At 38.6% G+C, this 20165-nt stretch overlaps 1 protein-coding gene across 1 annotated transcript in view; it reads right to left on the bottom strand.

Annotated features, from left to right (window-relative positions):
- Positions 1 to 20165, bottom strand: part of REEP5 (receptor accessory protein 5) — a 37095-nt gene that overhangs the window by 8055 nt on the left and 8875 nt on the right. Inside the window, exon 3 of the mRNA XM_058724921.1 lies at positions 9219 to 9357. Within this exon, the coding sequence (XP_058580904.1) occupies positions 9219 to 9357 (139 nt within the window). The remainder of the gene's footprint in view (positions 1 to 9218; positions 9358 to 20165) is intronic.

Genomic DNA, 20165 nt, shown 5'->3' with positions numbered 1-20165 from the left:
GATCTTGCGGTTCATAAGTTTGAGCCCCGCGTCGGGCTCTGTGCTGACAGCTCGGAGCCTGGAGCCTGCTTTTCTGATTCTGTGTCCCCCTCTCTCTCTGCTCTTCCCTGCTTGAGCTCTGTCTCTCTCTCTTTCTCTCAAAAATATACAAGCATTTTAAAAAAGAGTTATATATTATAGTAGATAGAGGTTAAAGAATGGTCTCAAGAGAAACTGGGCTCTAGTCCTGGTTCTGCCATCTGCTAGTGAGGCAAACCTTGTGTATGTAACTTAATTGCCTAAGTCTGTATAGACTCTATAAAAAGATATTAACTGAAATTTTAAAAAAATCTACCTCACATAGATTTTTGTGAGAAAATAAAAAATATCTGGAACATCTAGGAGTGCTGGGACTTTCTTCCAACAATTCTGTCTTCCACCAACAGCCATGAAACAGTAACAGGCTAACTGATTAGCTTTAAATGGGGTAATTACAATCAAATCTCAGAACCAATAGATACCCTTTTTAAACAATTCGTTTCTAACACTTTTAGTACCTGAAATAAAACTTAAAATAATGATACACCTACGCATATAATTACCAAAAAAACAAAATCAAGAAGTTCTCTAACTTTAATATAAAGGAAAAATAAAGTGAAAGTAATTTATCATAAACAATATATATTTTTAGGGCACCTGGATGGCCCAGTCAGTTAGCGTCTGACATTGGCTCAGATCATGATCTCATGGTTCGTGGGTTCAAGCCCCGAATCGGGCTCTGTGCTAACAGCTTCAGAGCCTAGAGCCTGCTTCAGATTCTGTTTCCCTCTCTGTCTGCCCCCAACTCCCGCTTGTGCTCTCTCTCTCTCTCAAAAAATAAACACTTGAACATGTAAATGTTCAAGCCAAACCATACTAGACAACACCATAAAATACTAAGTAAAATCAGTGACAAAATTTCCTCCATATATTTCCAAAAGGTTGAGAATTTCTGAACTGGAGGGACTACAAAGGCTGCTTCCCATATCCAAGCACTCAACCAAATGCAATTCCCTGTCATAATCTCCAAGTTATGATTTTAAGCCAATCCTCCCTCAAGCCTCCTACCCCTGATGTGTGACAGACTCCACAGCTCATTTACTGAACATAACAGCAGAAAGATGGAATGTTAAGAGAGAAGCAGTGGGGGAAAAGCATGGCAAAAGGAAGGGGAAGAGCAAACATTCAGACCAGCCACCTCCTAGTCTCACCACACACATCTGTGCAACCAACCCAAACTCCACCAAGCCCTCACACACACATGGCATCGTAAGACCTTCTGCTACAGGTCCAGGCCTCTCAATGAAGCCAATTCCTTGAAATACCCTCAGCACCTCAGTATGTGTGGGTGGTTTCATGTTTCCTGCTAGTTTTCTCAGAGACTCTGCTCTAGCACCTGCTGGGCTTGCTGGCTATCCTAATGAATTATAAGAAGATGTTGCCAGAGAAACCTTGATTTTCTTAATTGCAAATTTCATAATTTGCCATTTGTAGTAACCCAAAATGCAGAAATAAGTAACTGCATTTTCCCCTGGCTTTAGCTTCCATTTCCTCTGCTTAGAGCCAGGCAGACCCTATAGACCATCTCTGTACTTAACATTTCCTTGTGGAAGACTTCCGGTTTGTAACATCCAAACATCATACAGTGTATTCCACTGGTTGTTTATATAGGTAATGTTAATACATATATACCCAAAACACAACACAACAATGGAAACAAAATGATGTGTGAGAAAAAGGAAAAACTACATTCTTGACAGTAAATTAGAATTCCCTATGCAGAGGCCCCCATCGAGTTCCACACTGAGTGTGGAGCCTACTTGGGATTCTCTCCCTCCCTCGCTCTCTGCTCCTCCCTTACTTGCACACATGCGCTCTCAAAATAAATAGCTAAAACAACAACAATGGTATGCAGAGTATCCTAGAGGTGCCATGTACTACTACATACTAAGTGATAATTTTTTACTAACTATGTCAACAATTTGGAAAACAAGAAGTGTTGGTGTTAGCATCTAACACCCTAACACATTTGTTACTTATATAGAGGTATTTTGCGGTGTTTTACTAATATTTAGGAAACTGGTATGGAGTTTTAGATGTATATATCTTAATTTTTACCATTTAAAATTGTAGGAAATAGTCTCCTGGCTGGTATTTCCAGGTAGAGTATCTAATTTTCAGGAATGGATTACTATTGATGCAGACCTAGAAACCCTCAGCATAAGTATAGGCATCAAGGTGAAATGGAAAGAACTCACTGGATTAGGAATCAAAGAATTGGTATCTACTTTATTTTATGACTTTAGGGAAGGTCATAAACAACCTCTCTGAGAGTCCATTTTCTCTTCTGTAAGATTTTAGGAAAGTCACAAATTAATGTACTTGAAGAAAGTATACAAGACGGTAGAGGTATTACCAAATCCTAGAGTTTTTACTGTTGTTGTAAATCTCTGGAATATTATCTGCCCAAGTAATACCTCAGCCCCTCAGCAATCCAGAAAAGCTGACTCATTCATCTTTTCTGAATGAATTAAGGCAAGACTACCAGGCAGAACCAGAGCCAGGTGTCTATATTTTTATACCTCTCCAATGTGATCAGGCTTCACTCTGGTCTGCTCCTTTCTTTCCAGGGCACTGTAGCTATCATCTTGGGACAGTAAAATAATTACTGCTCTCTACCTATGTCATTAGCGTTTTCCAGTTTTCAAATGAAATAGCTTTCTTGTATTAAAAAATAAAGTTAATTACTGTTCAACTCTCATGGCTATATTCAGTCACCAGCTTTTACAACTCCCTTTCTTTAACCTACATAACTATTCTAGAGCCCAGGAGTACCCTGAACGACACAAATCCTCACAGTGCCCGCTGACAGCACAATCACGAGCAAACAAAAACCCACTCTTACCTGCAGTCCAGAGTCTGTGCTATTTTGGCTGAATTCCTGGCACTATGAGCTCTCATTTGATAAATCCTTAAATTACAGATTACCGCAGGCCAGATAATTCTGTCTGTGGTTCTAATGGCTGTCGCCATCCAATTTTCTTCTAGAAGAGGTATTTCCAAGGTAGGGATACACTTTATATGCAGTTTCTGGGACCAGCCTGGTCAGAACTGAGTTAATATCAAAAAAGACAAAACACCCACATTTCAACACATCAGCGACCTGCTGATACACTACCATCACTTGATCAGAAACAAAATCCATAGGGAAACTTCTGCAATGTAGCCACAAGAACAGTGATAGGCGAAAGCTAAAACAGACTGCCCCACATGCACAAATAAAAGCTCAAAAAAGAACACGTGAAGGGGAAGACTTCCCTGTGGTCTTTGCCTCTTATGAAGTTAAGAAATGTTCTGCTTTCCAACATAGGTGCAGTAGTACAGGTGACAGTCTAAGTCAGGACTAAGAGTCGCCAGAGTTTTGTTTAAAAAACTAATCTAGAAAGTGATCTAAATGAGCGTAAAGAGAAGATACAAAGCTATTCATTGTGTCACTCATTAAAATGTGATAAAGTGAGATAAATGTCCTAAATGTCTATCATTTGGGGAATTAGTACATTGCTATCGATAATGGATTAGACAGTTTACCAAAGAATATTGAATAACATGAGAAAATACTCCTAGTATTATGTTAATTGAAACAAGCTAGATACAGAATCATGTATAAAATGTGGTCTCAACCATATATATATATATATATATGGTTAAAACAATAATATATACATGGTTCTGTGTGTCTTTATGTACTTGGACCAATATACTTGCACATTAAAAAAATAGGAAGACTAACATGTGACCGGTGGTGCGATTACAAATGCTATTTTCCTCCTTATATAAAACATGTCCCCCCCCCGACACACACACACAAATGAATATAAACAATACAACAACAGGGACTTTGTTTTATTCACCAAAGTATCCTTCTGACCTAGAACAGATTCTGGCACACAGAAGTCCTAAATAAATGTCTTCTGAATAAAGAAATGAAAATACACTACTTTTATAATCAGAGGGAGAAAAAAGGCTTTTGTATTTATTTTTAAAACCTCCTGGTAAAGGCAGACCTCAGAGCAAAGCTCTGAGCAGGCACGGTCCACTATTTCTAGTGCGACAGATTACATACTATCTTTTCTACTAATCTTTGATGCCTAATCATTGGTTCCTCTTATTTTCTCCAATCATAGGCTGCTTTAGAAAAATGGGGGGAAATGCCAATAATATTAATTCTGCAAAAGATCATTTTTTTGCAAAAGATAAATATTAAACATGTCCTTACTTGGATCTCTTCGTCATACTCCACACAATCACCATGTGATTGTAACATGGCATATGGTCTATGCTAGTCCTTAACACAGGATATTCTCCTACCCACTCTGCAATTCAGAGGCTTCTTCTCAGTGTGTTCTCTGAAGCCACTCAGAAAATGCACTACAGCAAGAAGAAAGTATTTTGATTGACAGCATAATCCATTTTTAATAATCTCAAGTATATTATCTATTTGGAACATGCAGTAAATTCTCATGGATGCCCTGAGACTACTAATGGATGCACATTCCTTTTACTATTAAGGAAGAAAATTTTGCTGCAAAGCAATTTTTGTAATGTACTTCAAAACCAACTATAAATGATTTGGTGATTATCTCGTATTTCAGATCCTCTCTTTACCTTGTGTGACCTCCATTAGCAGAAGAGATCAGGAGCGGGCTGGAGTCAGGCTTGCTCATGTTTTCGAAGTGTGAGGTCAGCTACTGCTGTGAGTGGCTCTGCTGTCAGGATACTGTTCCCTGCAGCAAGCAGGTGGGCCCAAGGCAAAGCCAAGTCTCTTTCCTTTAGAGACTGCACTGTGATGTCACTACTATTAGATGGATCTTATGAAGGACTTCAAAGTTGTTTGTAGTTTAAAATATGTGACATCCAAATAAGATTATAAAAATATAAATGCTAAACATCTTTGAATAACAAAAACACACAGAAAATCCAGCAACCTTTGAAATCTTAATTGCTACCACAGGCTTTTTAAAAAAAAATTGCTTGAAAATTCTTCAGCCATCTTACAAGGCATTCTGTGGTAACGTTATTCAAAATGAAGAAATTATAATGAGCATGTTTTCATTTAAATTTTTTAACTATGTAGTTCTTTTTTTGTGTTTTACCATAAATGGTGTCCCACTATATGTAATGTTTACCAATTTTTTATAATTAATGAATTATGCAAACATTTCTATAGATGTGAATCATTTCATTCCATTTAACTGTATGGGTGTACTAGTTTTTTCCAAGTTTTTTTTTTAATAGAAGTATAGTTGACATACAATATTATATTAATTCCAGGTGTACAACACAGTGATCTGACAGTTATATACACTATGCAATGCTCGTCACAAGTAGAGTTACATCCGTCACTGTTCAGAGTTATTACAATATTATTGACTATATTCCCTGTGCTGTATCTTTCATCCGTGTGACTTATTTATTTTAGAACTGGAAGTTTGTACCTGTCAAGCCCCTTCACCTTCCTCCTTCCTGGCAACGCCAGTTTGTTCTCCATGTTTATGAGTCTGCTTCTGGTTTTTGTTTGTTCATTTTTTTCAATTCTACATATAAGTCAAATCACATATGGTATCTTTCTCTTACTATTCTTAGCATAGTTACAGCTATGGACCCTCTAGGTCCATCCATGTTGCTGTGAATGGCAAGATCTCATTCTTTTTTATGGCTGAATAATATTCCATTGTGTGTGTGTGTACACATCACATCTTTATTTCATTTAGTTCATTTATTGACAACACTTAGATTGTTTCCATACCTTGGCTATTGTAAATAATGCTGCAAAAAAAAAATCAATTAGTGTTTTCATTTTCTTTGGGTAAATACCCAGTAATAGAATTACTGGATCACATGGTATAGAATTTTAATTTTTTGATGAACTTCCATATTCTTTTCCACAGTGGCTGCACCAATTTACATTCTCACCAACAGGACATGAGGGTTGCCTTTTCTCCATATCCTTGCCAATGCTTGTTATTTCTTGCCTTTTTGACACTAGCCATTCTGACTGGTGTGAGGTGACATCTCACTGTGGTTTTGATTTGCATTTCCCTGATGATAAGTAATGCTGAAAAGACACATGCTTTCATGTGTCTGTTGGCCATGTGTATGTCTTCTTTGGAAAAATGTCTATTCAGGTCTCCTGCCCATTTTTTAATATGTATATATACTTATTTATTTTTAAGAGAGGGAGAGAGTGGAGATGGGCAGAGAGAGAGAGAGGGACAGAGGATCAGAAGTGGGCCGCACACTGACAGCAGCAAGCCCAATGGGGGGATCGAACTTTTAAACTGCAAGATAATGACCAGGGCTGAAATTGGATGCTGAACCAACTGAGCCCCTCTCCCAGGGAGCCCCTCTCCTGCCCATTTAAAAAAAAAATTTTTTTCCACATTTAGAGGGAGAAGAAAGAGAGTGGGAGCAGGGGAGGGGCAGAGAGAGAGGGAGACACAGAATTCGAAGCAGGCTCCAGACTCTGAGCTGTCACACAGAGCCTGATATGGGGCTCGAACTCAAGAATGAACTCAAGAACCGTGAGATCATGACCTGAGCTGAAGTCTGACGCTAAACCATCTAAGCCACCCAGGCGCCCCTAGAACAGAGGTCTTGGCATAGAAGTCCTGTCCTTGTGAGGCACTGAGGAAAATGAGTGGAACTAAGTAGCAGGGCAGCTCCTCCCCATCCCCTCCTGCTCTGTCCCCTTGAGTTGTGTGTAACAGCTTCTGAGCATCTCCTCCTAATGCTGCTGGGGGAGCAAAGGGTGCTCCTTTGGCCTGAGGGGCTATGTAGTAGGAGAAGGGTTATGAACCACAGTTCCTCTGCTGGCTGGGACTCCCTACCCTAGGACTCATCTGCTCCTACCCACAGCTTCCTGGGACCAGCATGGACTGGCATGTGGTCTTCCTCCATCCCAGTGCCTAACAGAACAGCTGATAGTGTTAGAGGAAAAGGAGCTTACAGGCCAAAATAACAGGAGATTTGAAAAGCACAACCATTTCAAAAAGAAAGACAACACGATCAACTACCAAATTCTATCAGCAATAGAAATATTAGAACTAACCAAGACTTAAGCTAAATTGCTAACTATGTCAGAAGAAACAGAGCAATAAGAAACAAGAATGAGAAAATATAGGAAAGAGACGAGCAAAAACATTAGATACAAAAAATAGTTGAAATAAAGAATACGCTGTGTGGCATATATAACAGAATGGAGTAAACTTCAAAACTGGAAGGGAAGATTGAAAAATATGTATCTATGAATAAATACATTATTTACACAAGAAAACATCTATAGATTGTAAAAACAGCTAAGGCCAGAGATAAAGCAAAAATGTATCCATAACTGCCCAGAATTAAAAATGAAGACAACATCAACATGTTGGTAGGTGGGGTGAGGGAGACCAAAGAATGAGAGCTTCCTGCATCTAATTTCCTTTATCTAAATTTCTTTAGACAAAAAATTTAAAAGAAAGTAAACAGAAATGTAGGAACAGTAAGACAAATTGAACTAACAAGGACCCTCGAAATAGGTCTGAATATGTAAATAAGAAAACGATGATTAGTTCCAGGGAAAATAAAAAGCAGCAAGAACACTACATGTACATGATATGTACACTACATGGTATAACTAAATCGTATTTACAAAGTCACAATAATGTAAGTGGTGAATGTGTATCTAACCAAAATTATGATACAAACACCTGAGGAAGATGGGGACACAGGAGGACTGCATGTGTATGCCAGGGACAAGCCAGGAAAGGGAACCAAATCCTACCAGTAGGAATCAAGAGCTAATCCGTCAAATAGAAAAATTAAAAGGTGGCTAAACAAGAATGTTATTTAGAAACACAGAGGTAAATGACAAAATAATCCGCCATAAATGTAGGGATAATGGTTGCTTTTAAGGAATGCAGTATAGGCAGCAGGGTTTGCTGTTTTTCTTGAAAAATCTTACAGAAGTATTTGAGTCTTCATTTCACGGGTGACTTTTAAAAAAATGAATACTTAAGAGTATGAAGGGAAAGATGAGAACTCAGAATTCATAAGGGCTGGAATCCCCACTCTCTACAGCTTGGCAAGTCTGGCCCCATGAGCCTGAGGTACCATCTACATTCTATGCAACTAATGGGAAGCAGGTCTCTTCCACGGAAGACACTCAAGGAACCAACTGAAGACAGTTTGTCCTATCTAGAAAGAAAGAACCACTCTATCTATTAAAAGATGTTAACTTTTTCATTCTCAGTCAGAATCAATACAGGTCCCATTAGGAATGAGTTTCAACTTCCTAATCCTTGTCCTCACATGGTGGTGACCAAGGCTAGATTTCTACCAAACACGAGGTGTGGCAGGGCTGATCCCTGACCATTGCACCTGTCAAAGTTATCAAAATGACTTCCTCAGAGAGCCCACTTCACATCTTCATTCTCCAAACCTATATAAGAAATAAGGTGTTTTTTTTTCTTCTAATGACTCCTAGGGTGCCTGGGTGGCTCAGTCAGTTAAGCGTCAGACTCTTGATCTTAGCTCAGGTCACGATCTCACAGTTAGTGAGATCGAGCCCTGAGTCGGGTTGTCTGCTGACAGAACAGAGCCTGCTTGGGATTCTGTCTCCCCCTCTCTCTCTGCCCCACCCCTGCTCACACTCTCTCTCAAAATCGATACATAAACTTAAAAAAAAAAAAAAAAGAGAAAGAAAGAAAGAGAAAGAAAGAAAGAAAGAAAGAAAGAAAGAAAGAAAGAAAGAAAGAAAGAAGAAAGAAAGAAAGAAGACTCCCACACACCACTGTAAATAATCAATGGCCTGCCAAAGTGTGCAGTGCTTCTGCATCAAACCTAGGTAACACTGCCTGAAGGGAGGATCTTGGTAAACTAACAACAATGCTTGTGCTAGGTCACAGTATTTCCATCTTTTATTACCAAACACATCTTGAATACACAATTGCTTTGGCTGTTTCCAAGACAGTATACAAAATAAGGGAGGTGTGTCAAATTCTGTTTTCCTATTTATAATCTGAGGCAGAGCCACAGATGTCCAACACTCAAGCATCTGTTCCTGTTATATAGGTCCTAAGATAGAATTTATTTTAGTGGTAGGGCACAAAGCAAATACATAGATGGAAGGAAACACAGAAGTTCACAAAAATCCAACATACCTTCAGCATGTAGTAGAAGGGGACCCATGACAGGAAGAGGTCAGAGAAGAATTCAGCAATGCTGAACACACCATACACTACCCAATAGGTCAGCCACTGGGTATCATCTTCTTTGTTGGGACTCTCTATGGCTTTAATCCTGAAAGGCAATACAAAAGCAAGTACATCATGTAGTGTGATCTCAATGAAACACTTTTGAACAGCAGACTTTGACAGCCTGCCCTCCCATACCAGGGAGGAAACTCAGGCAAATGTATGCACCTTGTCATGGAGATAAGAATACAACGTAAGAAGCAATCTGGAAATAACAAGCCATTGTGACTACCTCTTACCAGTCTTCTTGTCACCAGAGAAACCAGCACTAGCTGTCCCCTGGATTTCCACTCTGTCTTAACCAGGCACCAGGAGATATCACCAATGACTGGGAACTCCCAAGTGCAGGCCTGCCTCCAGAGCTTTATCAAGGATTCTTAAAAAAAAAAAAAAAAGAAAAAGAAAAAAAGAAAAAGGAGAAAGAAAAGAAAAAGAATTCTCTTATGGCAGGGAGCCTGGCTGGCTCAGTCGGTCGGTGGAGTATGTGACTCTTGATCTCAAGGTTGTAAGTCTGAGTCCCATGTTGGGTACAGAGATTATTTAAAAATAAAATCATTTAAAAAAAAAAAAGAATTCTCTCATGGTAACTTAGTTTTTATGTACTTTTAATAACTGAGCTATATTATGGGTAAGTAGAAACTTCCACAAAGGAACTTCTGGGACATAGGTCAGATACTGCCCAAAGTCTGTAACATAACTTCATAACAAACAGGTGAAAACAAGTATCATGGTGTCCATTTGGTTCTATCATTGTGTGATCTTTTGGCTGTAGCCTTTCCTTCCCTCATCAGTTAATAACATGACTTTCTCAGTACCAGCTACTGCTTAAACAAATTTCATTCTGCAAATGAATGGAAATAAGTTTAAAATAATCTGTTACTTCTGGGGCACCTGGATGAGTGGAGCCTGCTTAAGACTCTCTCTCACTCTCTCTCTCAAAATAAATAAACATTTAATTAATTAATCTTTTACTTCTGAATCACAGAAATTTCTTTCATGCCTGGGAATCTCTTCATTCTAAAGCTGAATTCCTTAATTTTTTAATCCTATCCTAACACATGTCTGGACACTTATCAGAACTGAGCTGGACTAACACAGGAAACTCGAAGGTCTATGAATAATATTGTTAGCTTATGAGATGGGCTAACTGCTGAAAATACTTGGTAAGATGGGTTCCCCAAAGGGACCGTTAGACTGCTGAATCATGCTGAGTCATTCTCTAAGAAAGCCTCTGAAGTGATGAGAAGCAGCTGTGGGCTTGAGGTCTGCTTGTATGCCTGGGTGTTGTAAGAAAACCACCAAAGACGGGAAAGTTCTAGCTGACTGAGATGAGTGCTAATGACATGAGGAAGAGAAGAGGAAGAAGAGATAAAATCAATACCTCTCTGCAAGCCAAGACAACGCAAAAGTTTTTCAACTTACACAAAAGAATCATAAAATTAATTTATGAGAGATTATAAAATAATGGCTTGTAACTTGTGGACTATGTCTGTGTTCCAGCTTTCCTCAGATAGAAGCTGGCAAATGTAACAAAAGGCCAAAGGAAAAGCGTGGGCAAGCACATTAACCAAAGAACTAACAGTGGTATCCCCTTTACACATAAGGCCATTTTCCTATCCATTTCTATTTAAGTGGATCTTTTAAGTTATTAGTTATTAGTTTGATAAAGATTTGTTTCTTAGATGTCACTCCTGGGCAGAGGGGATATGGAGTTATATTTCACTTAAGGTATTCATTTTGGAAACCAAAGCAATTCATGACTATGTAGTAAACAAACATCCAGTAAACAAATGTATCCACACATAAATATAAACTGAAATATACATTTCATGGAAACATTCTGGTATTTTCAATTCCATTCTATGTCATTGTTTTTAAGAGGTTAGTCAAGGTCCACAGATTCAAAAACAGAAAAACCACCCCAAACAGTTCAAGTTCTGTGCTTCAAGGAATAAATTTTTAAATAGTTAATTTCCATAACTTATAAACACTAGGCATTCAAAGGCTTCCATGTTAATACACTTGGAAAACTACGTAGTAACATCGAAAGCAGGAAGAAAAGAGCTCCAAACAACACACAGGTTGATCACAACTTTGTAGAAAACCAAGGCACATGAAAGAGGTCAGGACAAAACAAGAGTCTTATTAAGCTGAAGAGATTTTTAATAGAATTTCTCAGATAATTGAAGCATTTAATTACTGTTTTAATTTAAAATACCATAAGGGCACCTTGGTGGTTGAGTCGGTTAAGTGTCCAATTCTTGATTTCATCTCAGGTCAAGCTCTCACGGTTCGTGGGATAGAGCCCTACATTGGACTCTGGGCTAACAGCATGGAGTCTGCTTGGTTTCTCTCTCTCCCTCTCCCACTCTGCTCCCCCTTCCTGCTGGCACATGTGTTCCCTCTCTCTCTCTCTCTCTCTCTCAAAATAAGTAAAATAAACTAGTCACAATAAGAAAGAACATAAGTGACAGTCCATAGGTGTGGAACCTTAGAATCAAAATGGTGAAGCACTCCAATCTAGTTATGGGAAGAGTAGAGAAGAGCTCAAAACTGGCATTTCCTGAGTGCTGTTTACTTATATACTTCCTTGTCCGAGTGCATGGACATAGGTGACTATTCAACAATACACTCCACAGCCTTGTACTTCTACTGAATCATATTTCAACACAGTATATCAGAATGAGGATGTAGCAACTTATCAGGCAACACAGGAATTCAAAAATCTTAAGCACTCTACACCCTTCCATTCTAGCCAAAATGGCACAGCTAAAGAATGGGAAGAGGTAGGAACCTAATAATTTTCCTCCCCAACATCATTTACTGACAAGAATATCTTTTCCCCACCTCATGTTCTTGCCTCCTTTATTGTAGATTAACCATATAAGCATTATTGACCATGAAAGCATGAGCTAATTTCTGGGCTCTCTATACTGTTTCATTGATCTGTGTGTCTATTTATGTGCCAGTATCATACTGTTTACTGTGGCTTTGTAATCGATCTTGAAGTCTGGCATTGTGATACCTGCAGCTTTGTTCTTTCTCGAGATTGCTTTTGCCATTCAGGGTCTTTTACGATTCCGTACAAATGTTAAGATTATTTGTTCTAGTTCTGTGAAAAGTGCTACTGCTATTTTGATAGTGATTACATGGAATCTGCAGATTGCCTTGAGTAGTATGGACATTTTAACAATATTAATGCTTTCACTCCATAAGTGTGTTATATCTTTCCATCTATGTCCTCTTCAATTACTTTCATCAGTGCCTCATAGTGTTCTACCTAAGAGTTATTTTAATTTCATAATAGCCCTATGATGTAAGGATTGTTATTTTCAGGAAATACTGGGGCTTAAGGAAGAAAAACAACATGTGCAGGGCTCCTAGCTACAAGCAGCAGAGACTGGGGGCACCTGGCTGTCTCACTCAGTAGAGTGTGCGACTCTTGATCTCGGGTTCATGAGTTCAAGCCCCATATTGGGTGGAGAGCTTACTTTAAAAAGAAATTGAACAAGTAGCAGAGGTTGGATTTACACCCAAGATTAACTCCAACAAAGCCCGTGCCTATTTCACTATCCCAGTCTGTTTCCCTATTTAGAACAACTCACCACCAGGCTGCATAACACTTAGCAAAATGTCTGGTACCAAGTAGGCATTTAATAAATATTTACTGCATTACTATAAATACAAAAAGAGTTCATAATATTTCTTTTGGAAGGGACCAGAATGATCTAGTCTTGTGCTGAAGAAAACTAAGACCCAAAAAGGGTAAATTGGTCACAGAAGACAAATAAGAGAAGTCAGTCGCAAGGCCCAGATCCTTAGAGAACCCTTCCACCCTCCAACCTGCTTACCTGAGGGGGGACAGGCAGAGGTGGGGAGGGAAGGGAGGCTATCAGAAGTGAACAGGACATGTTCTGAGTTGGTGCCCTAGTCCACTGTTTCTCAAACTTAGATGATGATCCATAACCACCTACAGAACTAGTTAAACATACACGCCTGGGTTCTTTTCAGACCTAGTGATTCAGACTCTGGCATGTAGAGCTTTAAGCTTTAGAAAGTTGTGCAGGTGATCCTAAGGCTGAGCCAAGTTTCAGAACTATTGGTCAAAGTTTCAGTCTCAGCACCACCTCTGCATATCTTTTCCAGGAAAGAAAACCCAAATGATGGATTTGTAGCCAAAGGGTAGGTTACCCCTTTCCCACAACAAACAAGAGGCCAGGAGAGAAGAAGAGTTAGACAGAGAAGGCAAACTGAATGATATCTTTGCTACAATTAGGATGAGTCACTCTAAGATAATGTAGAACGCTCACCTGAGCATTCTCAAACTTGTAAAAGAATTCAAGATAAAAACATCTCCTAAACAAAACTCTTTTGCTAAAATTTTAAGAACCAGTCTAAAAGTCCTCTATTACGTTGGCTAGAATATCAACCTCCCCCGGGGCTTTTCGATCTCTAGCTAAACCCCAGAGGAGTTCTGGAACTATCCCAAAGACAGCTGGCAACAATTCCAACCACTCTCCCCACAGGCCTGGGCCATTGTCTTATTTATTCTCAATGTGCCCTTGCCCTTAAGTGAGCTATGTTAGCCATACCACAGACACTAAACCTGGGTTTAGAACTACACATTCACAAAAGACAGACACCATGGTCTTAGATTGCTCTCTGCAGACTCACTGCCATATTCCCACCACTGATCCAAAGCCTGGTCACTTGGGCTTGGTTCTACGGGCTTCTTTGTTCTCTCTCTCCTCAGCCACCTACCATGTTCCAGGGGCAGAGCTTGGTCTACCTCAAGCAAGGGGCAAAAAAGAAATAAGGCCTGGGTGAGCAGCAGAAACAGGGCTAAGGTCCAGAAGATGGCTGTCAATACTATACATGGGAGGGGTTAGCAGTTCTAAAAATTCACAGAGCAGAATTAGAAATTGTAGAATGTTGAGTTAGAAGCTGTCTTAGAGACAAACTGTTCATGTTCTATATTATATAGACCAACATATGAAGTTCAAAGAGAAAAGACTGATATTAAAGTAATTTCAATGAAAATAAAATATTATGAAGTATGTGTCTACAGGTTTTTTAAGGGCAGCAATGGGCTGTGTAAATACATTTTGGTATATCCATACAATGAAATATTCTGAAGTCTTTAAAAAGGATATTAACAAAGAAAGATGTCCAAGCTACAATGTTGAATGTAAAAAGTAGATAACTTTGTGTTTTGAAAAAAAAGAGACATGGACATCTATTTCTATGTGTTTATAGACCAAGAATGGTATCCAGAAGCATACATTTCAAATTGTGTAAAGTTAATCCTGGGCATTGGGACTGCAGAATTTCACTTTTTTAAGGTCTTTGTAATGAGCCTGTACAATATTTTTATAACAAGAGAAAGGAAAAATATTTCTATGTGGGAGAAAAAAATAAACACCAGGCTTTCTAGAACTACTTCCTCCTATGGGACTAACTGTCTCTTTAGGGCTTTGTTAAACACTGAAGTGAACATCAGGCATATTCATTTAATTTCTCTCTTGAGGAAACAGCTCATGGTTTTCTTACAAGCTCTCTAACAATGATCAGGAGAGAGTCCTGTAGTCCAACACATGGAATGGACTCATTCTAATTTTCTATTTCAAAAAAGCAAACTATCAAAAATTTATTAATTACAGGGTGCCTGGGGCTCAGTTGGTTAAGCATCTGACTTGTGATTTCAGCTCAGGTCATGATTTCGAGTCCCATGTCAGGTTCTGCCACTGACAACACAGAGCCTGCTTGGGATTCTCTCTCTCTCTTTCTCTGTTCCTCCTCTGCTCGCGCATGTGCATGTGCTTTCTGTCTCTCAAAATATATCAACATTTTGAAAAATTATTACTCTGGATGATGGAATAGCCTGGCTTTTCCCTCCATTCCTTCCCAATGCTCATCTGGCTTTGCATCACTTCACCACCCTTGGCATGCACCTTGTATCCCTGTTCCAGCACTTACTAGGCACATGACCTTGAGCAAGTTATTCTGGGCCTTAGTTTCCTCATTTGTCAAGAAGGAATGATAAACCTGATCATGCTGTTATGAAGATTAAATGATTACATGCAAAGCACTTGGAATCAGTGACTTGAACCAAGTAAGCTCTCATTAAATATAACCTTAATAGATAGTACTTATAATGTGGTAATAATTTAATATTATTATTATTATTATTATTGGGAGGCAAGAGAGTAAAAAAAGCTTAGTCCTTCTGGCTAAGTACAGCTGGTAGAGGGTTAACAGCATTGTTAATAAGGCTAAAAGGAGATTAAAGAATTACCCATGGATTTTAATTACACTTCACTCTCCAAATCCCAATGCTATAGAGAGTAAAGAGCTGAAATGCCCAAATCCCATTGGCAGGTCAATGGGAACAAACTCAGACACTGGTGAAAACATTTTTCAGGCCCATGGTGTGAAGGTTCATGGGCCAAAATTCTTTACATTGGTATTGGATTGGTACTGATATGCACAGAACCCACTGGCCAGACCACTGGGCTCCTCCAGTGACTGGTACCGGCTGCCTTCACCCTTCCACGTCCCATCAGTTTGTTTACACCTTTATTGCTGTTTTCTAAAAGCAAGGGCAGGAATGAAGGATAGTGAAAGGATAGCATTAAACATGTGTAAAGAGGGTCCCTGGGTGGCTCAGTCAAGCATCTGACTTCAGCTCAGGTCATGATCTCACGGTTCATGAGTTCGAGTCTCACATCATGGTGAGCACAAGCCCCGCATTGGGTGAGCCCTGCTTCTCTCTCTCTCTCTCTCTCTCTGCCCCTCCTGGGATTCTCTCTCTTTCTGCCTCTTGCTCACTTGTGCCCTCTCTCTCTTTCTCTCTCTCAAAAAAAAAAAAAAAAGAGAGAGAGAGAGAAAGAGAAACATGTGTAAAGAAAACAAAGTTTGCACAGAGGTAATCTTGGGCTACCAGTATTCTCTCCCTCAAAATCTGAGTCATTATTCAGAGAACCTAAGATATTCCCTGCCTCATATGGTAATCCACCACAGAAAATCAGTGACAGATTCATTCAGATGCAAGTATATATACTGAGCACCAAGAATGCAACTGACATTGTAATTAAAGCCCTTGGGGCCAAAACAGACTCAAGGACCAAAAGCCAACAGTCAAAAAATAGTTCCCCTGCTAATTAAGGAGCATATGTGTGATTGGGGAAGGGTCTTATGAAGGAGGGTTATGGAGGCAGAGTTATGGGAAACTGGAAATCTTAACAGAAACAAAAAGTAAAAAATGGGATTTAAGATTTTAAAATTGTTAAAATGACACCCAGTGCTTAGGAACATGCACACCACTGTACCATAACAGAAGAAAACCATCAGCCATACCAGATATTTACAAACCTGGAAGAACAAACTCTTATTGTACTTTTTTGCTCTTGGAATAATAATGTCTTAAGGACCCAAAAAAGTTAAGTGGAAAAAATTAATGAAAATTAATGAAAGGAGGTCCTTCCTTAATCATTTAAAAGCTCAATGACCTAGAGTTCATCACAACAATGATTAGTTTTCCTCTTTGTAGATTAGTAAAAGTAACCACCCTTAATTAAGCACTTACTGAATGCTAGATTCTGTGCCAAGTGTTTGACATATACTATCCACCCCTTTTACTCAAGAAAATTGACCTTTATGAAAGTTAATCTGATTTGCCCAAGAGTTAATACAGCTAGTAATTATCAGGTCTATATACATATGCTTCTGATCACTCACACCAAAGAAATTCAGGTATACACCACCTGAATGGTACATGGTTCATATGTAACTTGGCCACTACAATTCAGATTAGCCAAATGACATAAAATTAAATAATATATTTCTTCAAAGCACTGGCTTTACTACTAAAACCAATTGTATCCATCCATGGAAGTTTAATTTTAATGAGTCAATTATATCACCAGACTGACAGTGAATCAAAAAAAAAAACAGTTAATAAAACAACCTATAATAAAATAAACAGCCTTGAGATATGCTGTTGGTAAAGAACAGAAAGAAATCTGCCTCGATTCCACTTGGTTTGTTTTATCTCTAACATGGTAAATTTTATTTAATAGCAAATATTCCCGAGTTCAAGGTAGATTATTTGAAGCCTAAGTATGAAGAATACGGACCATAATGTTTATAATCCTTTTTGATAAGGCAAACATATAACGTGACCATACACAGCACCCACTATGCATGAGACTACTTCTGCTGTGTTAATTTATCAGAGAGTGTGATTTAGGAACTCCTGAGAGCTCAAAAAGGTTTACTAATTTCTTATTACCTTGGTTGAGGAGAATGCCACTGCAAATCTTATTTGACACATACAGTGCATCAAATTAGAAGGAAAAATTACGTATTTTAAGACATAAACACTAGTTTGTTTCCATGCTAATAAAAACATTTTTCTTCTTCATGGAAGAAAAGAAGGTAAGAAGCCATGGCACTCAGAGTTAGTTGTTTTCCACTGTAGAGCAGTTGTGCTCTCAAAGCAAGAGAGAGGCTCCTGTACAGAGCTAGAGAAACTAATGGAAGAAAACAGAACACATGAAAAACTCCATTTGCTTATTACGATTTATATCAAGCCAGCCCTCCTCCCCTATTCGAAAAAAAAAAAAGAAAGAAAGAAAAAAGATATGATAGGTAGCTAGGTATGCATCCTAAATATGTAGAAACTATCTTCTAAGGTTACTGTACAAGAACAACGAAAATATATCAAACTCCTTTACTCTTTAATATGGTGTTTGTTCTCCTATATAAAATGACCGACTTAATGAAATACATAAATAGGCTAAATTCACAGGCAAATACATTTTAGATGAGTCTATAAAACATCTCCAAGGGAGACTAATAATAAAATAATAAACAAAAGTAGTCATTCAGTCGTCAAATAGTTTGGTGTTTAATTACAATGATCTTATTTACCAACTTCCCACCATTTTGTTTTTTAATGCAAAATGAAATATTCAGTTACAGTCAAATATAAAACATGAGGAATGTTAAAGTGTGCAGGCCAGAGAATTCAGGCATCCCTACGACTACCCCTGGCTTTGCCCCAACAAACCCATAACCCAAGTCCAGTAACTTGTTTGTGGCCTTAGTTTCCAAATCTGTAAAAGGTAGCTCTTGCCCCAGCAGCTTGATCTCTAGGACCTAAACTAGCTAACATTTTATTACTCAAAGCTTAATGTGCTACTGGGTGTTGTATGGAAACCAATTTGACAATAAATTTCATATATTGAAAAAAAATTAAAAAATAAAAGATCATTCTTTCCCTGCTTGAAGGAAAAAAAAAAAAAAGAAAAAAAAAGCTTAATGTGCTAAACTATTTGATAGTTAAAAAAAATGTATGCCTAAAGCAATAAAACAGCAGATGCAAATCCTACTGGAACAACCCTTTGTCAATAAAATGAATGGTTCTATAAATGTAATGTCTATGTCAAGTATAGTATCATCAAGTTTAACTTAGGCTCAAGTACGCTCACAACCTGGACAAGAATGATCTAAACTGACCTTTCCTAGACAAAAGAAGGCCACATCAAGATAGGCAGATAGCAGCCTCGAGTTACCTCTGACATGTAAGTGATCCCTTCACCAGATCACCTGGCATAACTCTCGGAGGCTGCAGGATAAATATAGTGGTCATGTGACTGAGAGGGACTGATAAGCTCTACTCCCAAGAACCAGAAGAGTGTGCTAGCCACAGACCAAAGTCAGAAGAGGTTTCTACAGGCCCCACTTATATTTCAATTGCTACAAAAAGCCATTTCGTGACTTTTTGAAACTGCTTTCCAATTCTAAATTAATTCATTGTTCCTCAAAATTAACTAATTGGTAATGTTGTCAACAGTCACCAATACCTTAGAATGTCCCATATGTATTTCTAGTTGTTTTAAATACCATAAGAGGAAATGAAGTTGGAAATGGACTCCTCATTCAGAGTCAGTCTTGAAAAAGAGAACTCCAAGATGAGTTGGATGAAGGCAGAGGACAAATAAACCACATCTCTAGGGCCCTCAAAAATAGGAAAACATTTTCATTAAAATTCACAGGGAGCATTCTAGAACAGAACATTAGGAATGAGATCTCTCCTCACGACTGCTTAAGAGCCCAGAAAGTATATCATGAGTAAGTAATTTAAATCATTCATCTTATTTGCTCCTTAAGACCTTCCTTTCTCTATGGTACAGGCAAGGGAGATGGGGGGAATCCTAACCTAACCTAATCTAAAATTCTGGCTGTAATTGCCTACAAAAATAGTGACATGCGATTATAAGGATATTTTATTACATTTTTAGTTTCTCCACAATTCCATCTTAAAATAGCTCAGCAATATTAGCAGTAATACTAAGTGAAAACTCAACCAATAAAAAGCTGATAAAACTTAAACATCTGACATCTCAGGATGCTGAAGGCAAAATTCACACAATGCCAGTAATGGAGCCAAGTGCACCGTTGGCCAGAACACCACCTGAGCTTCACACTACCCAGAGGAGTCAAAGTGTGGGCATTCGCCACTCTGCTCTTCAGCACTCCAGCACAGAGCTTACAGTTGTAGAGAGAAAAGCTAGTGTAATAGGAACGTAAGCAGCTTAGGAGAAAGTGTATCTGCCCCCAAGTTCCCAAGAGTAAAAAAGAAACAAACCATAATTACAAGTTTTTTTTTTGGGGGGAAGCACCCAAGAAAACAAACACCCCCCTTACTAATGAGTCTCAGAAGAGAACCACAAGTACACATCCTCCAGCACCATTAGGGAAGCCTCACTTTGCGTCAGTGGACTTTGTTTTCCGAAACAGAAAGTGGTGCTCAACTGCCAGTCATACCAAGACAACTTCCTCCAATGCTCC

Source organism: Neofelis nebulosa, chromosome 1 (assembly GCF_028018385.1).
Source record: "Neofelis nebulosa isolate mNeoNeb1 chromosome 1, mNeoNeb1.pri, whole genome shotgun sequence".
Taxonomy (NCBI): Eukaryota; Metazoa; Chordata; class Mammalia; order Carnivora; family Felidae; genus Neofelis; species Neofelis nebulosa.
This window is presented reverse-complemented; position numbering and strand designations above follow the sequence as displayed.